A 23,025-nucleotide genomic window follows, 5' to 3' on the forward strand; every position below is an offset into this window, starting at 1 on the left:
ACCTCCTCTGTTCCCCGTTCTACCTCCTCTGTTCCCCGTTCTACCTCCGCTGTTCCCCGTTCTACCTCCGCTGTTCCCCGTTCTACCTCCGCTGTTCCCCCTTCTACCTCCGCTGTTCCCCGTTCTACCTCCGCTGTTCCCCCTTTTACCTCCGCTGTTCCCCGTTCTACCTCCGCTGTTCCCCCTTCTTCCTCCGCTGTTCCCCGTTCTACCTCCGCTGTTCCCCCTTCTACCTCCGCTGTTCCCCGTTCTATCTCCGCTGTTCCCCGTTCTACCTCCTCTGTTCCCCGTTCTACCTCCGCTGTTCCCCGTTCTACCTCCGCTGTTCCCCGTTCTACCTCCGCTGTTCCCCCTTCTACCTCCGCTGTTCCCCCTTCTACCTCCGCTGTTCCCCGTTCTACCTCCGCTGTTCCCCGTTCCACCTCCGCTGTTCCACGTTATACCTCCGCTGTTCCCCCTTCTACCTCCGCTGTTCCCGGTTCTACCTCCGCTGTTCCCCGTTCTACCTCCGCTGTTCCCCGTTCTACCTCCGCTGTTCCCCGTTCTATCTCCGCTGTTCCCCGTTCTACCTCTGCTGTTCCCCGTTCTACCTCCGCTGTTCCCCCTTCTACCTCCGCTGTTCCCCGTTCTACCTCCGCTGTTCCCCGTTCTACCTCCGCTGTTCCACGTTCTACCTCTGCTGTTCCCCGTTCTACCTCCGCTGTTCCACGTTCTACCTCCGCTGTTCCCCGTTCTACCTCCGCTGTTCCCCGTTCTACCTCCGCTGTTCACTGTTCTACCTCCGCTGTTCCACGTTCTACCTCCGCTGTTCACCGTTCTACCTCCGCTGTTCCCCGTTCTACCTCCGCTGTTCCCCGTTCTACCTCCGCTGTTCCCCGTTCTACCTCCGCTGTTCCCCCTTCTACCTCCGCTGTTCCCCGTTCTACCTCCGCTGTTCCCCCTTCTACCTCCGCTGTTCCCCGTTCTATCTCCGCTGTTCCCCGTTCTACCTCCTCTGTTCCCCGTTCTACCTCCGCTGTTCCCCGTTCTACCTCCGCTGTTCCCCGTTCTACCTCCGCTGTTCCCCCTTCTACCTCCGCTGTTCCCCGTTCTACCTCCGCTGTTCCCCGTTCCACCTCCGCTGTTCCACGTTATACCTCCGCTGTTCCCCCTTCTACCTCCGCTGTTCCCGGTTCTACCTCCGCTGTTCCCCGTTCTACCTCCGCTGTTCCCCGTTCTATCTCCGCTGTTCCCCGTTCTACCTCTGCTGTTCCCCGTTCTACCTCCGCTGTTCCCCCTTCTACCTCCGCTGTTCCCCGTTCTACCTCCGCTGTTCCCCGTTCTACCTCCGCTGTTCCACGTTCTACCTCCGCTGTTCCCCGTTCTACCTCCGCTGTTCACTGTTCTACCTCCGCTGTTCCACGTTCTACCTCCGCTGTTCACCGTTCTACCTCCGCTGTTCCCCGTTCTACCTCCGCTGTTCCCCGTTCTACCTCCGCTGTTCCCCGTTCTACCTCCGCTGTTCCCCGTTCTACCTCCGCTGTTCCCCCTTCTACCTCCGCTGTTCCCCTTTCTACCTCCGCTGTTCCCCGTTCTACCTCCGCTGTTCCCCGCTCTACCTCCGCTGTTCCCCCTTCTACCTCTGCTGTTCCCCCTTCTACCTCCGCTGTTCCCCGCTCTACCTCTGCTGTTCCCCGTTCTACCTCCGCTGTTCCCCGTTCTACCTCCGCTGTTCCCCGTTCTACCTCCGCTGTTCCCCGTTCTACCTCCGCTGTTCCCCCTTCTACCTCCGCTGTTCCCCCTTCTACCTCCGCTGTTCCCCCTTCTACCTCCGCTGTTCCCCATTCTACCTCCGCTGTTCCCCGTTCTACCTCCGCTGTTCCCCCTTCTACCTCCGCTGTTCCCCCTTCTACCTCCGCTGTTCCCCGTTCTACCTCCGCTGTTCCCCCTTCTACCTCCGCTGTTCCCCCTTCTACCTCCGCTGTTCCCCGTTCTACCTCCGCTGTTCCCCGTTCCACCTCCGCTGTTCCACGTTATACCTCCGCTGTTCCCCCTTCTACCTCCGCTGTTCCCGGTTCTACCTCCGCTGTTCCCCGTTCTACCTCCGCTGTTCCCCGTTCTACCTCCGCTGTTCCCCGTTCTACCTCCGCTGTTCCCCCTTCTACCTCCGCTGTTCCCCCTTCTACCTCCGCTGTTCCCCCTTCTACCTCCGCTGTTCCCCGTTCTCCCTCTGCTGTTCCCCGTTCTACCTCTGCTGTTCCCCGTTCTACCTCTGCTGTTCCCCGTTCTCCCTCTGCTGTTCCCCGTTCTACCTCCGCTGTTCCCCGTTCTACCTCCGCTGTTCCCCGTTCTCCATCTGCTGTTCACCGTTCTACCTCCGCTGTTCCCCGTTCTACCTCCGCTGTTCCCCGTTCTACCTCCGCTGTTCCCCGTTCTCCCTCCGCTGTTCCCCGTTCTACCTCCGCTGTTCCCCCTTCTACCTCCGCTGTTCCCCCTTCTACCTCCGCTGTTCCCCCTTCTACCTCCGCTGTTCCCCGTTCTACCTCCGCTGTTCCCCGTTCTACCTCCGCTGTTCCCCGTTTTACCTTCGCTGTTCCCCGTTCTCCCTCTGCTGTTCCCCGTTCTATCTCTGCTGTTCCCCGTTCTACCTCCTCTGTTCCCCGTTCTACCTCCGCTGTTCCCCGTTCTACCTCCGCTGTTCCCCGTTCTACCTCCGCTGTTCCCCGTTCTATCTCTGCTGTTCCCCGTTCTACCTCCTCTGTTCCCCGTTCTACCTCCGCTGTTCCCCGTTCTACCTCCGCTGTTCCCCCTTCTACCTCCGCTGTTCCCCGCTCTACCTCTGCTGTTCCCCGCTCTACCTCTGCTGTTCCCCGTTCTACCTCTGCTGTTCCCCGTTCTACCTCTGCTGTTCCCCGTTCTACCTCCGCTGTTCCCCGTTCTACCTCCGCTGTTCCCCGTTCTACCTCCGCTGTTCCCCCTTCTACCTCCGCTGTTCCCCCTTCTACCTCCGCTGTTCCCCCTTCTACCTCCGCTGTTCCCCGTTCTACCTCCGCTGTTCCCCGTTCTACCTCCGCTGTTCCCCCTTCTACCTCCGCTGTTCCCCCTTCTACCTCCGCTGTTCCCCGTTCTACCTCCGCTGTTCCCCGTTCCACCTCCGCTGTTCCACGTTATACCTCCGCTGTTCCCCCTTCTACCTCCGCTGTTCCCGGTTCTACCTCCGCTGTTCCACGTTATACCTCCGCTGTTCCCCCTTCTACCTCCGCTGTTCCCGGTTCTACCTCCGCTGTTCCCCGTTCTACCTCCGCTGTTCCCCGTTCTACCTCCGCTGTTCCCCGTTCTACCTCCGCTGTTCCCCCTTCTACCTCCGCTGTTCCCCCTTCTACCTCCGCTGTTCCCCGTTCTCCCTCCGCTGTTCCCCGTTCTACCTCTGCTGTTCCCCGTTCTACCTCTGCTGTTCCCCGTTCTCCCTCTGCTGTTCCCCGTTCTACCTCCGCTGTTCCCCGTTCTACCTCCGCTGTTCCCCGTTCTACCTCCGCTGTTCCCCGTTCTACCTCCGCTGTTCCCCGTTCTACCTCCGCTGTTCCCCGTTCTACCTCCGCTGTTCCCCGTTCTCCCTCCGCTGTTCCCCGTTCTACCTCCGCTGTTCCCCCTTCTACCTCCGCTGTTCCCCCTTCTACCTCCGCTGTTCCCCCTTCTACCTCCGCTGTTCCCCGTTCTACCTCCGCTGTTCCCCGTTCTACCTCCGCTGTTCCCCGTTCTACCTCCGCTGTTCCCCGTTTTACCTTCGCTGTTCCCCGTTCTCCCTCTGCTGTTCCCCGTTCTACCTCTGCTGTTCCCCGTTCTACCTCCTCTGTTCCCCGTTCTACCTCCGCTGTTCCCCGTTCTACCTCCGCTGTTCCCCGTTCTACCTCCGCTGTTCCCTGTTCTATCTCCGCTGTTCCCCGTTCTACCTCTGCTGTTCCCCGTTCTCCCTCTGCTGTTCCCCGTTCTACCTCTGCTGTTCCCCGTTCTACCTCCGCTGTTCACTGTTCTACCTCCGCTGTTCCACGTTCTACCTCCGCTGTTCACCGTTCTACCTCCGCTGTTCCCCGTTCTACCTCCGCTGTTCCCCGTTCTACCTCCGCTGTTCACCGTTCTACCTCCGCTGTTCCCCGTTCTACCTCCGCTGTTCCCCGTTCTACCTCCGCTGTTCCCCGTTCTACCTCCGCTGTTCCCCGTTCTACCTCCGCTGTTCCCCCTTCTACCTCCGCTGTTCCCCGTTCTACCTCCGCTGTTCCCCGTTCTACCTCCGCTGTTCCCCCTTCTACCTCCGCTGTTCCCCCTTCTACCTCCGCTGTTCCCCGTTCTACCTCCGCTGTTCCCCGTTCCACCTCCGCTGTTCCACGTTATACCTCCGCTGTTCCCCCTTCTACCTCCGCTGTTCCCGGTTCTACCTCCGCTGTTCCACGTTATACCTCCGCTGTTCCCCCTTCTACCTCCGCTGTTCCCGGTTCTACCTCCGCTGTTCCCCGTTCTACCTCCGCTGTTCCCCGTTCTACCTCCGCTGTTCCCTGTTCTACCTCCGCTGTTCCCCCTTCTACCTCCGCTGTTCCCCCTTCTACCTCCGCTGTTCCCCGTTCTCCCTCTGCTGTTCCCCGTTCTACCTCTGCTGTTCCCCGTTCTACCTCTGCTGTTCCCCGTTCTCCCTCTGCTGTTCCCCGTTCTACCTCCGCTGTTCCCCGTTCTACCTCCGCTGTTCCCCGTTCTACCTCCGCTGTTCCCCGTTCTACCTCCGCTGTTCCCCGTTCTCCCTCCGCTGTTCCCCCTTCTACCTCCGCTGTTCCCCCTTCTACCTCCGCTGTTCCCCGTTCTACCTCCGCTGTTCCCCGTTCTACCTCCGCTGTTCCCCGTTCTACCTCCGCTGTTCCCCGTTTTACCTTCGCTGTTCCCCGTTCTCCCTCTGCTGTTCCCCGTTCTATCTCTGCTGTTCCCCGTTCTACCTCCTCTGTTCCCCGTTCTACCTCCGCTGTTCCCCGTTCTACCTCCGCTGTTCCCCGTTCTACCTCCGCTGTTCCCTGTTCTATCTCCGCTGTTCCCCGTTCTACCTCTGCTGTTCCCCGTTCTACCTCCGCTGTTCCCCCTTCTACCTCCGCTGTTCCCCGTTCTACCTCCGCTGTTCCCCGTTCTACCTCCGCTGTTCCACGTTCTACCTCCGCTGTTCACTGTTCTACCTCCGCTGTTCCCCGTTCTACCTCCGCTGTTCCCCGTTCTACCTCCGCTGTTCACTGTTCTACCTCCGCTGTTCCACGTTCTACCTCCGCTGTTCACCGTTCTACCTCCGCTGTTCCCCGTTCTACCTCCGCTGTTCCCCGTTCTACCTCCGCTGTTCCCCGTTCTACCTCCGCTGTTCCCCGTTCTACCTCCGCTGTTCCCCCTTCTACCTCCGCTGTTCCCCCTTCTACCTCCGCTGTTCCCCCTTCTACCTCCGCTGTTCCCCCTTCTACCTCCGCTGTTCCCCCTTCTACCTCCGCTGTTCCCCGTTCTACCTCCGCTGTTCCCCGTTCTACCTCCGCTGTTCCCCGTTCTACCTCCGCTGTTCCCCGTTCTACCTCCGCTGTTCCCCGTTCTACCTCCGCTGTTCCCCGTTCTACCTCCGCTGTTCCCCCTTCTACCTCCGCTGTTCCCCGTTCTACCTCCGCTGTTCCCCGTTCTACCTCCGCTGTTCCCCGTTCTACCTCTGCTGTTCCCCGTTCTACCTCCGCTGTTCCCCGTTCTACCTCTGCTGTTCCCCGTTCTACCTCCGCTGTTCCCCCTTCTACCTCCGCTGTTCCCCGTTCTACCTCCGCTGTTCCCCGTTCTACCTCCGCTGTTCCACGTTCTACCTCCGCTGTTCCCCGTTCTACCTCCGCTGTTCCACGTTCTACCTCCGCTGTTCCCCGTTCTACCTCCGCTGTTCCACGTTCTACCTCCGCTGTTCCACGTTCTACCTCCTCTGTTCCCCGTTCTACCTCCTCTGTTCCCCGTTCTACCTCCGCTGTTCCCCGTTCTCCCTCTGCTGTTCCACGTTCTACCTCCGCTGTTCACCGTTCTACCTCCGCTGTTCCCCGTTCTCCCTCCGCTGTTCCCCGTTCTACCTCCGCTGTTCCCCGTTCTACCTCTGCTGTTCCCCGTTCTACCTCCGCTGTTCCCCGTTCTACCTCCGCTGTTCCCCGTTCTACCTCCGCTGTTCCCCCTTCTACCTCCGCTGTTCCCCGTTCTACCTCCGCTGTTCCCCGTTCTACCTCCGCTGTTCCACGTTCTACCTCCGCTGTTCCCCGTTCTACCTCCGCTGTTCCACGTTCTACCTCCGCTGTTCCCCGTTCTACCTCCGCTGTTCCACGTTCTACCTCCGCTGTTCCACGTTCTACCTCCTCTGTTCCCCGTTCTACCTCCTCTGTTCCCCGTTCTACCTCCGCTGTTCCCCGTTCTCCCTCTGCTGTTCCACGTTCTACCTCCGCTGTTCACCGTTCTACCTCCGCTGTTCCCCGTTCTCCCTCCGCTGTTCCCCGTTCTACCTCCGCTGTTCCCCCTTCTACCTCCGCTGTTCCACGTTCTACCTCTGCTGTTCCCCGTTCTACCTCCGCTGTTCCCCCTTCTACCTCCGCTGTTCCACGTTCTACCTCCGATGTTCCCCGTTCTACCTCTGCTGTTCCCCGTTCTACCTCCGCTGTTCCCCCTTCTACCTCCGCTGTTCCCCGTTCTACCTCCGCTGTTCCCCCTTCTACCTCTGCTGTTCCCCGTTCTACCTCCGCTGTTCCCCTTTCTACCTCCGCTGTTCCCCGTTCTACCTCCGCTGTTCCCCGTTCTACCTCCGCTGTTCAGTGTTCTCCCTCTGCTCTGCACCACTTTGCAGGATGTTTGCTAATGGGGGCTAGGGAGGGCTGGTGAGGTGGTGTGTCATTAAGCTGTGAGAGGAGAGAGGAGGAGAAGCAGAGGGAAAGCAGGGCGAAACAGAGCGCAATGAAAGGAACTGCCGCCCCTTTAAATCCCCGGTTCCAAGAGAGGCTCTGAAGCAAAATAATGACATCACTCTGCGTGAGAGTTAATGTGTGTTGATGGCATGAAGGCCTAGGGGTCACCGGCTGCAGATACGTTGTCAGGGAGCTGATCGCTCTGCCGGGAGACGGGGGGGAGGGTGCTGGGGTGGGTGTGGGTGTCTACTAAGCTTAGATGTCAATACAGTACCTCCTGTATGTATTTATAGGAAGACAACTGCTGAAGACCGTTTAAACAGTTTAAACTTCCTCCTTCCTTTTTACCTACCCTGTTGTTGTAATACTGTATAATGGTCCTAATATGGTACATGTAATATCTAATACGGTATGGTGTATGTAATATCTAATATGCTATGGTATATGTAATATCTAATATGGTATGGTATATGTAATATCTAATATGCTATGGTATATGTAATATCTAATATGGTATATGTAATATCTAATACGGTATGGTATATGTAATATCTAATACGGTATGGTATATGTAATATCTAATATGGTATATGTAATATCTAATACGGTATGGTATATGTAATATCTAATATGGTATATGTAATATCTAATATGGTATGGTATATGTAATATCTAATATGGTATGGTATGTGTAATATCTAATATGGTATGGTATATGTAATATCTAATATGGTATATGTAATATCTAATATGGTATATGTAATATCTAATACGGTATGTTACATGTAATATCTAATATGGTATATGTAGTATCTAATATGGTATGGTATATGTAATATCTAATACGGTATGGCATATGTAATATCTAATATGGTATATGTAGTATCTAATATGGTATAGGTAATATCTAATATGGTATGGTATATGTAATATCTAATATGGTATATGTAATATCTAATATGGTATGGTATATGTCATATCTAATACGGTATATGTAATATCTAATACGGTATGGTATATGTAATATCTAATATGGTATGGTATATGTAATATCTAATATGGTATATGTAATATCTAATATGGTATGGTATATGTAATATCTAATACGGTATGGCATATGTAATATCTAATATGGTATATGTAGTATCTAATATGGTATATGTAATATCTAATATGGTATGGTATATGTAATATCTAATATGGTATATGTAATATCTAATATGGTATGGTATATGTCATATCTAATACGGTATATGTAATATCTAATACGGTATGGTGTATGTAATATCTAATACGGTATGGTATATATAATATCTAATACGGTATGGTATATGTAATATCTAATACGGTATATGTAATATCTAATACGGTATGGTATATATAATATCTAATACGGTATATGTAATATCTAATACGGTATGGTATATATAATATCTAATATGGTATGGTATATATAATATCTAATACGGTATGGTATATATAATATATAATACGGTATATGTAAAATCTAATACGGTATATGTAATATCTAATACGGTATATATAATATCTAATACGGTATGGTGTATGTAATATCTAATACGGTATGGTATATATAATATTTAATACGGTATGGTATATGTAATATCTAATACGGTATGGTATATGTAATATCTAATACGGTATGGTATATATAATATCTAATACGGTATATGTAAAATCTAATACGGTATGGTATATGTAATATCTAATATGGTATATGTAATATCTAATACGGTATATATAATATCTAATACGGTATGGTATATGTAATATCTAATACGGTATGGTATATATAATATCTAATACGGTATATGTAATATCTAATACGGTATGTTATATATAATATCTAATACGGTATATGTAATATCTAATACGGTATGGTGTATGTAATATCTAATACGGTATATGTAATATCTAATACGGTATGGTATATATAATGTCTAATATGGTATGGTATATATAATATCTAATACGGTATATGTAATATCTAATACGGTATGGTATATATAATATCTAATACGGTATATGTAATATCTAATACGGTATGGTATATGTAATATCTAATACGGTATGGTATATGTAATATCTAATACGGTATGGTATATGTAATATCTAATACGGTATATGTAATATCTAATACGGTATGGTATATGTAATATCTAATACGGTATGGTATATGTAATATCTAATACGGTATGGTATATGTAATATCTAATACGGTATATGTAATATCTAATATGGTATGGTATATGTAATATCTAATACGGTATGGTATATATAATATCTAGTGTGGTATGGTATATGTAATATCTAATATGCTATGGTATATGTAATATCTAATACGGTATGGTACATGTAATATCTAATACGGTATGGTATATGTAATATCTAATACGGTATGGTATATATAATATCTAGTGTGGTATGGTATATGTAATATCTAATATGCTATGGTATATGTAATATCTAATACGGTATGGTACATGTAATATCTAATACGGTATGGTATATATAATATCTAGTGTGGTATGGTATATGTAATATCTAATATGCTATGGTATATGTAATATCTAATACGGTATGGTATATATCATATCTAATACGGTATGGTGTATGTCATATCTAATACGGTATGGTATATGTAATATCTAATACGGTATATGTAATATCTAATACGGTATGGTATATATAATATCTAGTGTGGTATGGTATATGTAATATCTAATACGGTATGGTATATGTAATATCTAATACGGTATGGTATGTATCATATTTAATATGGTATGGTGTATGTCATATCTAATACGGTATGGTATATGTAATATCTAATATGGTATGGTATGTATGGTATATGGTATATTAATATGGTATGTATGGTATATGGTAAATTAATATGGTATGGTAAATTAATATGGTATGTATGGTATATGGTAAATTAATATGGTATGATATGTATGGTATATGGTAAATTAATATGGTATGGTATGTATGGTATATTAATATGGTATATTAATATGGTATGTATGGTATACGGTATATTAATATGGTATACGGAATATTAATATGGTATGTATGGTATATGGTATATTAATATGGTATGTATGGTATATGGTATATTAATATGGTATGTATGGTATATGGTATATTAATATGGTATGTATGGTATATGGTATATTAATATGGTATGTATGGTATATGGTATATAAATATGGTATGTATGGTATATGGTATATTAATATGGTATGTATGGTATATGGTATATCAATATGGTATGTATGGCATATGGTATATTAATATGGTATGTATGGTATATGGTATATTAATATGGTATGTATGGTATACGGTATATTAATATGGTATATTGTATATGGTATACTAATATGGTATTAATATGGTATGTATGGTATATTAATATGGTATGTATGGTATATTAATATGGTATGTATGGTATATGGTATATTAATATGGTATGTATGGTTTACGGTATATTAATATGGTATGTATGGTATATGGTATATTAATATGGTATGTATGGTATATGGTATATTAATATGGTAAATGGTATATTAATATGGTATGTATGGTATACGGTATATTAATATGGTAAATGGTATATTAATATGGTATGTATGGTATACGGTATATTAATATGGTATGTATGGTATATGGTATATTAATATGGTATGTATGGTATATGGTATATTAATATGGTATGTATGGTATATGGTATATTAATATGGTATATGGTATATTAATATGGTATATTGTATATGGTATATTAATATGGTATGTATGGTATATGGTATATTAATATGGTATATGGTATATTAATATGGTATGTATGGTATATTAATATGGTATGTATGGTATATGGTATATTAATATGGTATGTATGGTATACGGTATATTAATATGGTATGTATGGTATATGGTATATTAATATGGTGTGTATGGTATATGGTATATTAGTATGGTATGTATGGTATATGGTATATTAATATGGTATATGGTATATTAATATGGTATGTATGGTATATGGTATATTAGTATGGTATGTATGGTATATGGTATATTAATATGGTATGTATGGTATACGGTATATTAATATGGTATGTATGGTATATGGTATATTAATATGGTATGTATGGTATATTAATATGGTATGTATGGTATATGGTGTATTAATATGGTATATGGTATATTAATATGGTATGTATGGTATATGGTATATTAATATGGTATGTATGGTATATGGTATATTAATATGGTATGTATGGTATACGGTATATTAATATGGTATGTATGGTATATTAATATGGTATGTATGGTATATGGTGTATTAATATGGTATGTATGGTATATGGTATATTAATATGGTATGTATGGTATATTAATATGGTATGTATGGTATATGGTGTATTAATATGGTATATGGTATATTAATATGGTATGTATGGTATATGGTGTATTAATATGGTATGTATGGTATATGGTATATTAATATGGTATGTATGGTATATTAATATGGTATGTATGGTATATGGTGTATTAATATGGTATATGGTATATTAATATGGTATGTATGGTATATGGTATATTAATATGGTATGGTATATGGTATATTAATATGGTATGTATGGTATATTAATATGGTATGTATGGTATATGGTGTATTAATATGGTATATGGTATATTAATATGGTATGTATGGTATACCGTATATTAATATGGTATTTTTTGGTATATGGTATATTAATATGGTGTGTATGGTATATTAATATGGTATGTATGGTATACGGTATATTAATATGGTATGTATGGTATATGGTATATTAATATGGTATGTATGGTATATTGTATATTAATATGGTAAATGGTATATTAATATGGTATGTATGGTATATGGTATATTAATATGGTAAATGGTATATTAATATGGTATGTATGGTGTATTAATATGGTATGTATGGTATTAATATGGTATGTATGGTATGTATGGTATATTAATATGGTATGTATGGTATACGGTATATTAATATGGTATATGGTATATTAATATGGTATGTATGGTATATGGTATATTAATATGGTATGCATGGTATATGGTATATTAATATGGTATGTATGGTATACGGTATATTAGTATGGTATGTATGGTATATGGTATATTAATATGGTATGGTATACGGTATATTAGTATGGTATGTTTGGTATATGGTATATTAATATGGTCCTGTGTGGCTCAGTTGGTTAGAGCGTGTCACTAACAGTGCTAGGGTCCGGGGAGTGATTTCTATAGGGACTAATTAAATGTGTTCACTCACTGTACTACTCTACAGTACGTCTTAAGTTTGCATCTCTCTCTCCCCCTCTCTCACTCTCCCCTCCCTCCCTCTCTCCCTACCTACCTCTCTTTCCCCTCCCTCCCTCTCTCTCTCTCTCTCCTCTCCTCCCTCCCCCGTCCCTCCCTCCTGCCCTGACCCTCCCTCTCTCCCTCTCTCTCCCTCCTTCCCTGTCCCTCCCTCCTGCCTTGTCCCTCCGTCTCTCTCTCCCTACCTACCTCTCTCTCCCCTCTCTCCCTACCTACCTCTCTCTCCCCTCTCTCCCGCTCTCCCTTCCTACCTCTCTCTCCCTCTCTCTCCCCTCCCTGCCTCCTTCCCTGTACATCATTTAAAAGCTTAACTTCTTGTTAATCCAACCGCATTGTTAGATTTCAAAAAGGCTTTACGGCGAAAGCACACCATGCGATTATCTGAGGACAGCGCCCCGCGTACAAAAGCATAAAAAACATTTCCCAAACCAGCAGAGGCGTCACAAAAGTCAGAAATAATAAACTGTCTCTCTCGATCTCTCTCTCCTTCTCCTCTCTCTCTCCTCCTCCTCTCTCTCTCTCTCTCTCTCCTCCTCCTCCTCTCTTTCTCCTCCTCCTCTCTCTCTCCTCCTCCAGATGCCAGTATGTCCCCGGACGTCTCCAAGCAGAGCCAGTGGTGTCACATGGCCTACTGGGAACACCGTGAGCGCGTGGGCCGTCTCTACCCGGTCTACCACACCTCCGTCTCTGTCTTCTATGACCTACCTCAGGGATCCGGCTTCTGTCTGAGCCAGCTCAGCCTCCACAATAACCATCAACCCTGTTCCACAGACCACCCCCGCTCCAGTACCGTCCAGCGCACACGCGCCAAGATCGGTTACGGTATCCTCCTCAGTAAGGAACCGGACGGGGTGTGGGCCTATAACCGGAGTCAACACCCCATCTTTGTGAATTCCCCCACCCTGGATGTTCCTGGGTGCAGGAGTCTGGTTGTGACGAAGGTGATGTCAGGATATTCTATCAGGGTGTTTGACTGGGAGAGATCCGGCAGGTTGAGGAGCTTGCAGCACGCAGACCCTATAGAGCTGCTAGAGGGGCCCTATGATCCTAACAGTGTGAGGATTAGCTTCGCTAAGGGATGGGGCCCCTGCTATTCCAGACAGTTTATTACATCATGCCCCTGCTGGCTGGAGATACTGCTCAACACACACACATAATACAGAGAGATGGAATGAGAGATAGAATAAGAGCGAGAGAGAGATGGAATGAGAGAGAGACTATACCACATTTCATCTACCTAGATTTAATATAAAGTTTTATATATTATATCAAACATATATATTATACTGTAAGTAAATATATATTCTACTGTAAATAAATATATATTATACTGTAAATAAATATATATTATACTGTAAAAACGGACTCATTACAGTGTCATTATTTATGTGTGGACAAGAGGAAAGAAACAGAAGATGCACTATATACAGTAACAGTCTACTAGTTATATACAGTAACAGTCTACTAGTTATATACAGTAACAGTCTGTTATATACAGTAACAGTCTACTAGTTATATACAGTACCAGTCTGTTATATACAGTAACAGTCTACTAGTTATATACAGTACCAGTCTACTAGTTATATACAGTACCAGTCTACTAGTTATATACAGTACCAGTCTACTAGTTATATACAGTACCAGTCTACTAGTTATATACAGTACCAGTCTGTTATATACAGTACCAGTCTGTTATATACAGTACCAGTCTGTTATATACAGTACCAGTCTACTAGTTATATACAGTACCAGTTTACTAGTTATATACAGTAACAGTCTACTAGTTATATACAGTAACAGTCTACTAGTTATATACAGTACCAGTCTGTTATATACAGTAACAGTCTGTTATATACAGTAACAGTCTACTAGTTATATACAGTACCAGTCTACTAGTTATATACAGTACCAGTCTACTAGTTATATACAGTACCAGTCTACTAGTTATATACAGTACCAGTCTACTAGTTATATACAGTACCAGTCTACTAGTTATATACAGTACCAGTCTACTAGTTATATACAGTACCAGTCTACTAGTTATATACAGTACCAGTCTACTAGTTATATACAGTACCAGTCTACTAGTTATATACAGTAACAGTCTGTTATATACAGTACCAGTCTACTAGTTATATACAGTACCAGTCTGTTATATACAGTACCAGTCTACTAGTTATATACAGTACCAGTCTACTAGTTATATACAGTACCAGTCTACTAGTTATATACAGTACCAGTCTGTTATATACAGTACCAGTCTACTAGTTATATACAGTACCAGTCTACTAGTTATATACAGTACCAGTCTACTAGTTATATACAGTACCAGTATACTAGTTATATACAGTACCAGTCTACTAGTTATATACAGTACCAGTCTACTAGTTATATACAGTACCAGTCTACTAGTTATATACAGTACCAGTCTACTAGTTATATACAGTAACAGTCTGTTATATACAGTACCAGTCTACTAGTTATATACAGTACCAGTCTGTTATATACAGTACCAGTCTACTAGTTATATACAGTACCAGTCTACTAGTTATATACAGTACCAGTCTGCTAGTTATATACAGTAACAGTCTGTTATATACAGTACCAGTCTGTTATATACAGTAACAGTCTGTTATATACAGTACCAGTCTGTTATATACAGTACCAGTCAGTTATATACAGTACCAGTCTGTTATATACAGTACCAGTCTGTTATATACAGTACCAGTCTGTTATATACAGTACCAGTCTGTTATATACAGTAACAGTCTACTAGTTATATACAGTACCAGTCTACTAGTTATATACAGTACCAGTCTACTAGTTATATACAGTAACAGTCTGTTATATACAGTAACAGTCTACTAGTTATATACAGTACCAGTCTACTAGTTATATACAGTACCAGTCTACTAGTTATATACAGTAACAGTCTGTTATATACAGTACCAGTCTGTTATATACAGTACCAGTCTGTTATATACAGTACCAGTCTGTTATATACAGTACCAGTCTGTTATATACAGTACCAGTCTGTTATATACAGTACCAGTCTGTTATATACAGTACCAGTCTGTTATATACGGTACCAGTCTGTTATATACAGTACCAGTCTACTAGTTATATACAGTACCAGTTTACTAGTTATATACAGTACCAGTCTACTAGTTATATACAGTACCAGTCTACTAGTTATATACAGTACCAGTCTACTAGTTATATACAGTACCAGTCTACTAGTTATATACAGTACCAGTCTACTAGTTATATACAGTACCAGTCTACTAGTTATATACAGTACCAGTCTACTAGTTATATACAGTACCAGTCTACTAGTTATATACAGTACCAGTCTACTAGTTATATACAGTACCAGTCTACTAGTTATATACAGTACCAGTCTACTAGTTATATACAGTAACAGTCTGTTATATACAGTACCAGTCTACTAGTTATATACAGTACCAGTCTGTTATATACAGTACCAGTCTACTAGTTATATACAGTACCAGTCTACTAGTTATATACAGTACCAGTCTACTAGTTATATACAGTACCAGTCTGTTATATACAGTACCAGTCTACTAGTTATATACAGTACCAGTCTACTAGTTATATACAGTACCAGTCTACTAGTTATATACAGTACCAGTCTACTAGTTATATACAGTACCAGTCTACTAGTTATATACAGTACCAGTCTACTAGTTATATACAGTACCAGTCTACTAGTTATATACAGTACCAGTCTACTAGTTATATACAGTAACAGTCTGTTATATACAGTACCAGTCTACTAGTTATATACAGTACCAGTCTGTTATATACAGTACCAGTCTACTAGTTATATACAGTACCAGTCTACTAGTTATATACAGTACCAGTCTACTAGTTATATACAGTAACAGTCTGTTATATACAGTACCAGTCTGTTATATACAGTAACAGTCTGTTATATACAGTACCAGTCTGTTATATACAGTACCAGTCAGTTATATACAGTACCAGTCTGTTATATACAGTACCAGTCTGTTATATACAGTACCAGTCTGTTATATACAGTACCAGTCTGTTATATACAGTAACAGTCTACTAGTTATATACAGTACCAGTCTACTAGTTATATACAGTACCAGTCTACTAGTTATATACAGTAACAGTCTGTTATATACAGTAACAGTCTACTAGTTATATACAGTACCAGTCTACTAGTTATATACAGTACCAGTCTACTAGTTATATACAGTAACAGTCTGTTATATACAGTAACAGTCTACTAGTTATATACAGTACCAGTCTACTAGTTATATACAGTACCAGTCTACTAGTTATATACAGTAACAGTCTGTTATATACAGTACCAGTCTGTTATATACAGTACCAGTCTGTTATATACAGTAACAGTCTACTAGTTATATACAGTACCAGTCTACTAGTTATATACAGTACCAGTCTACTAGTTATATACAGTACCAGTCTGTTATATACAGTACCAGTCTACTAGTTATATACAGTACCAGTCTGTTATATACAGTAACAGTCTACTAGTTATATACAGTACCAGTCTGTTATATACAGTAACAGTCTACTAGTTATACACAGTACCAGTCTGTTATATACAGTACCAGTCTGTTATATACAGTACCAGTCTACTAGTTATATACAGTACCAGTCTACTAGTTATATACAGTACCAGTCTACTAGTTATATACAGTACCAGTCTGTTATATACAGTACCAGTCTACTAGTTATATACAGTACCAGTCTACTAGTTATATACAGTACCAGTCTACTAGTTATATACAGTACCAGTCTGTTATATACAGTACCAGTCTGTTATATACAGTACCAGTCTACTAGTTATATACAGTACCAGTCTGTTATATACAGTACCAGTCTGTTATATACAGTACCAGTTTACTAGTTATATACAGTACCAGTCTACTAGTTATATACAGTACCAGTCTACTAGTTATATACAGTACCAGTCTACTAGTTATATACAGTACCAGTCTACTAGTTATATACAGTACCAGTCTGTTATATACAGTACCAGTCTGTTATATACAGTACCAGTCTACTAGTTATATACAGTACCAGTCTGTTATATACAGTAACAGTCTACTAGTTATATACAGTACCAGTCTGTTATATACAGTACCAGTCTACTAGTTATATACAGTACCAGTTTACTAGTTATATACAGTACCAGTCTGTTATATACAGTACCAGTTTACTAGTTATATACAGTACCAGTCTGTTATATACAGTAACAGTCTACTAGTTATATACAGTACCAGTCTGTTATATACAGTACCAGTCTGTTATATACAGTACCAGTCTGTTATATACAGTAACAGTCTACTAGTTATATACAGTACCAGTCTGTTATATACAGTACCAGTCTGTTATATACAGTACCAGTTTACTAGTTATATACAGTACCAGTCTGTTATATACAGTAACAGTCTACTAGTTATATACAGTACCAGTCTGTTATATACAGTACCAGTCTACTAGTTATATACAGTACCAGTCTACTAGTTATATACAGTACCAGTCTGTTATATACAGTACCAGTCTACTAGTTATATACAGTACCAGTCTACTAGTTATATACAGTACCAGTCTGTTATATACAGTAACAGTCTACTAGTTATATACAGTACCAGTCTGTTATATACAGTACCAGTCTACTAGTTATATACAGTACCAGTCTGTTATATACAGTACCAGTCTACTAGTTATATACAGTACCAGTCTGTTATATACAGTACCAGTCTACTAGTTATATACAGTACCAGTCTACTAGTTATATACAGTACCAGTCTACTAGTTATATACAGTACCAGTCTGTTATATACAGTACCAGTCTGTTATATACAGTACCAGTCTACTAGTTATATACAGTACCAGTCTGTTATATACAGTACCAGTCTGTTATATACAGTACCAGTTTACTAGTTATATACAGTACCAGTCTACTAGTTATATACAGTACCAGTCTACTAGTTATATACAGTACCAGTCTACTAGTTATATACAGTACCAGTCTACTAGTTATATACAGTACCAGTCTGTTATATACAGTACCAGTCTGTTATATACAGTACCAGTCTACTAGTTATATACAGTACCAGTCTGTTATATACAGTAACAGTCTACTAGTTATATACAGTACCAGTCTGTTATATACAGTACCAGTCTACTAGTTATATACAGTACCAGTTTACTAGTTATATACAGTACCAGTCTGTTATATACAGTACCAGTTTACTAGTTATATACAGTACCAGTCTGTTATATACAGTAACAGTCTACTAGTTATATACAGTACCAGTCTGTTATATACAGTACCAGTCTGTTATATACAGTACCAGTCTGTTATATACAGTAACAGTCTACTAGTTATATACAGTACCAGTCTGTTATATACAGTACCAGTCTGTTATATACAGTACCAGTTTACTAGTTATATACAGTACCAGTCTGTTATATACAGTAACAGTCTACTAGTTATATACAGTACCAGTCTGTTATATACAGTACCAGTCTACTAGTTATATACAGTACCAGTCTACTAGTTATATACAGTACCAGTCTGTTATATACAGTACCAGTCTACTAGTTATATACAGTACCAGTCTACTAGTTATATACAGTACCAGTCTGTTATATACAGTAACAGTCTACTAGTTATATACAGTACCAGTCTGTTATATACAGTACCAGTCTACTAGTTATATACAGTACCAGTCTGTTATATACAGTACCAGTCTACTAGTTATATACAGTACCAGTCTACTAGTTATATACAGTACCAGTCTACTAGTTATATACAGTACCAGTCTGTTTATATACAGTAACAGTCTACTAGTTATATACAGTACCAGTCTGTTATATACAGTACCAGTTTACTAGTTATATACAGTACCAGTCTACTAGTTATATACAGTACCAGTCTACTAGTTATATACAGTACCAGTCTACTAGTTATATACAGTACCAGTCTGTTATATACAGTACCAGTCTACTAGTTATATACAGTACCAGTCTGTTATATACAGTACCAGTCTGTTATATACAGTACCAGTCTACTAGTTATATACAGTACCAGTCTACTAGTTATATATAGTACCAGTCTACTAGTTATATACAGTACCAGTCTACTAGTTATATACAGTACCAGTCTGTTATATACAGTACCAGTCTGTTATATACAGTACCAGTCTACTAGTTATATACAGTACCAGTCTACTAGTTATATACAGTACCAGTCTACTAGTTATATACAGTACCAGTCTGTTATATACAGTACCAGTTTACTAGTTATATACAGTACCAGTCTGTTATATACAGTACCAGTCTACTAGTTATATACAGTACCAGTCTACTAGTTATATACAGTACCAGTCTACTAGTTATATACAGTACCAGTCTGTTATATACAGTACCAGTCTACTAGTTATATACAGTACCAGTCTACTAGTTATATACAGTACCAGTCTACTAGTTATATACAGTACCAGTTTACTAGTTATATACAGTACCAGTCTGTTATATACAGTACCAGTCTACTAGTTATATACAGTACCAGTCTGTTATATACAGTACCAGTCTACTAGTTATATACAGTACCAGTCTACTAGTTATATACAGTACCAGTTTACTAGTTATATACAGTACCAGTCTACTAGTTATATACAGTACCAGTCTGTTATATACAGTACCATTCTGTTATATACAGTACCAGTCTGTTATATACAGTACCAGTCTGTTATATACAGTACCAGTCTACTAGTTATATACAGTACCAGTCTACTAGTTATATACAGTACCAGTCGACTAGTTATATACAGTACCAGTCTACTAGTTATATACAGTGCCAGTCTACTAGTTATATACAGTACCAGTCTACTAGTTATATACAGTACCAGTCTGTTATATACAGTACCAGTCTACTAGTTATATACAGTACCAGTCTACTAGTTATATACAGTACCAGTCTACTAGTTATATACAGTACCAGTCTACTAGTTATATACAGTACCAGTCTACTAGTTATATACAGTACCATTCTGTTATATACAGTACCAGTCTACTAGTTATATACAATACCAGTCTACTAGTTATATACAGTACCAGTCTACTAGTTATATACAGTACCAGTCTGTTATATACAGTACCAGTCTGTTATATACAGTACCAGTCTACTAGTTATATACAGTACCAGTCTACTAGTTATATACAGTACCAGTCTACTAGTTATATACAGTACCAGTCTACTAGTTATATACAGTACCAGTCTACTAGTTATATACAGTACCAGTCTACTAGTTATATGCAGTACCATTCTGTTATATACAGTACCAGTCTACTAGTTATATACAGTACCAGTCTGTTATATACAGTACCAGTTTACTAGTTATATACAGTACCAGTCTACTAGTTATATACAGTACCAGTCTACTAGTTATATACAGTACCAGTCTACTAGTGATTTACAGTAACAGTCTACTAGTTATATACAGTACCAGTCTACTAGTTATATACAGTGCCAGTCTACTAGTTATATACAGTACCAGTCTACTAGTTATATACAGTACCAGTCTACTAGTTATATACAGTACCAGTCTACTAGTTATATACAGTACCAGTCTACTAGTTATATACAGTACCAGTCTGTTATATACAGTACCAGTTTACTAGTTATATACAGTACCATTCTGTTATATACAGTACCAGTCTGTTATATACAGTACCAGTCTGTTATATACAGTACCAGTCTACTAGTTATATACAGTACCAGTCTACTAGTTATATACAGTACCGGTCTACTAGTTATATACAGTACCAGTCTACTAGTTATATACAGTACCAGTCTGCTAGTTATATACAGTACCAGTCTGTTATATACAGTACCAGTCTGTTATATACAGTACCAGTCTACTAGTTATATACAGTACCAGTCTACTAGTTATATACAGTACCAGTCTACTAGTTATATACAGTACCAGTCTGTTATATACAGTACCAGTCTGTTATATACAGTACCAGTCTGTTATATACAGTACCAGTCTACTAGTTATATACAGTACCAGTCTACTAGTTATATACAGTACCAGTCTACTAGTTATATACAGTACCAGTCTGTTATATACAGTACCAGTCTGTTATATACAGTACCAGTCTACTAGTTATATACAGTACCAGTCTACTAGTTATATACAGTACCAGTCTACTAGTTATATACAGTACCAGTCTGTTCTATACAGTACCGGTCTACTAGTTATATACAGTACCAGTCAGTTATATACAGTACCAGTCTACTAGTTATATACAGTACCAGTCTACTAGTTATATACAGTACCAGTCTGTTATATACAGTACCAGTCTACTAGTTATATACAGTACCAGTCAGTTATATACAGTACCAGTCAGTTATATACAGTACCAGTCTACTAGTTATATACAGTACCAGTCTACTAGTTATATACAGTACCAGTCTACTAGTTATATACAGTACCAGTCTACTAGTTATATACAGTACCAGTCTACTAGTTATATACAGTACCAGTCTACTAGTTATATACAGTACCAGTCTACTAGTTATATACAGTACCAGTCTACTAGTTATATACAGTACCAGTCTACTAGTTATATACAGTACCAGTCTACTAGTTATATACAGTACCAGTCTGTTATATACAGTACCAGTCTACTAGTTATATACAGTACCAGTCAGTTATATACAGTACCAGTCTGTTATATACAGTACCAGTCTACTAGTTATATACAGTACCAGTCTGTTATATACAGTACCAGTCTACTAGTTATATACAGTACCAGTCTGTTATATACAGTACCAGTCTACTAGTTATATACAGTACCAGTCTACTAGTTATATACAGTACCAGTCTGTTATATACAGTACCAGTCTACTAGTTATATACAGTACCAGTCTACTAGTTATATACAGTACCGGTCTACTAGTTATATACAGTACCAGTTTACTAGTTATATACAGTACCGGTCTACTAGTTATATACAGTACCAGTCTACTAGTTATATACAGTACCAGTCTGTTATATACAGTACCAGTCTACTAGTTATATACAGTACCAGTCTACTAGTTATATACAGTACCAGTCTGTTATATACAGTACCAGTCTACTAGTTATATACAGTACCAGTCTGTTATATACAGTACCAGTCTACTAGTTATATACAGTTCCAGTCTACTAGTTATATACAGTACCAGTCTACTAGTTATATACAGTACCAGTCTACTAGTTATATACAGTACCAGTCTACTAGTTATATACAGTACCAGTCTGTTATATACAGTACCAGTCTGTTATATACAGTACCAGTCTACTAGTTATATACAGTACCAGTCTACTAGTTATATACAGTACCAGTCTGTTATATACAGTACCAGTCTGTTATATACAGTACCAGTTTACTAGTTATATACAGTACCAGTTTACTAGTTATATACAGTACCAGTCTACTAGTTATATACAGTAACAGTCTGTCATATACAGTACCAGTCTACTAGTTATATACAGTACCAGTCTACTAGTTATATATAGTACCAGTTTACTAGTTATATACAGTACCAGTCTGTTATATACAGTACCAGTCTACTAGTTATATACAGTTCCAGTCTACTAGTTATATACAGTACCAGTCTACTAGTTATATACAGTACCAGTCTACTAG

The 23,025-nt window shown here is 41.0% G+C and overlaps 1 protein-coding gene across 1 annotated transcript in view; it reads left to right on the forward strand.

Moving 5' to 3' along the window:
* The window catches only part of smad6b (SMAD family member 6b), a 51,986-nt gene extending 38,325 nt beyond the window's left edge, over window positions 1–13,661 (forward strand). Inside the window, exon 3 of the mRNA XM_071405163.1 lies at window positions 12,877–13,661. Within this exon, the coding sequence (XP_071261264.1) occupies window positions 12,877–13,457 (581 nt within the window). The 3' untranslated portion in view covers window positions 13,458–13,661. The remainder of the gene's footprint in view (window positions 1–12,876) is intronic.
* The last annotated feature ends 9,364 nt before the right edge of the window (window positions 13,662–23,025 follow it).

This window comes from Salvelinus alpinus, chromosome 6, assembly GCF_045679555.1.
Source record: "Salvelinus alpinus chromosome 6, SLU_Salpinus.1, whole genome shotgun sequence".
NCBI lineage: Eukaryota > Metazoa > Chordata > Actinopteri > Salmoniformes > Salmonidae > Salvelinus > Salvelinus alpinus.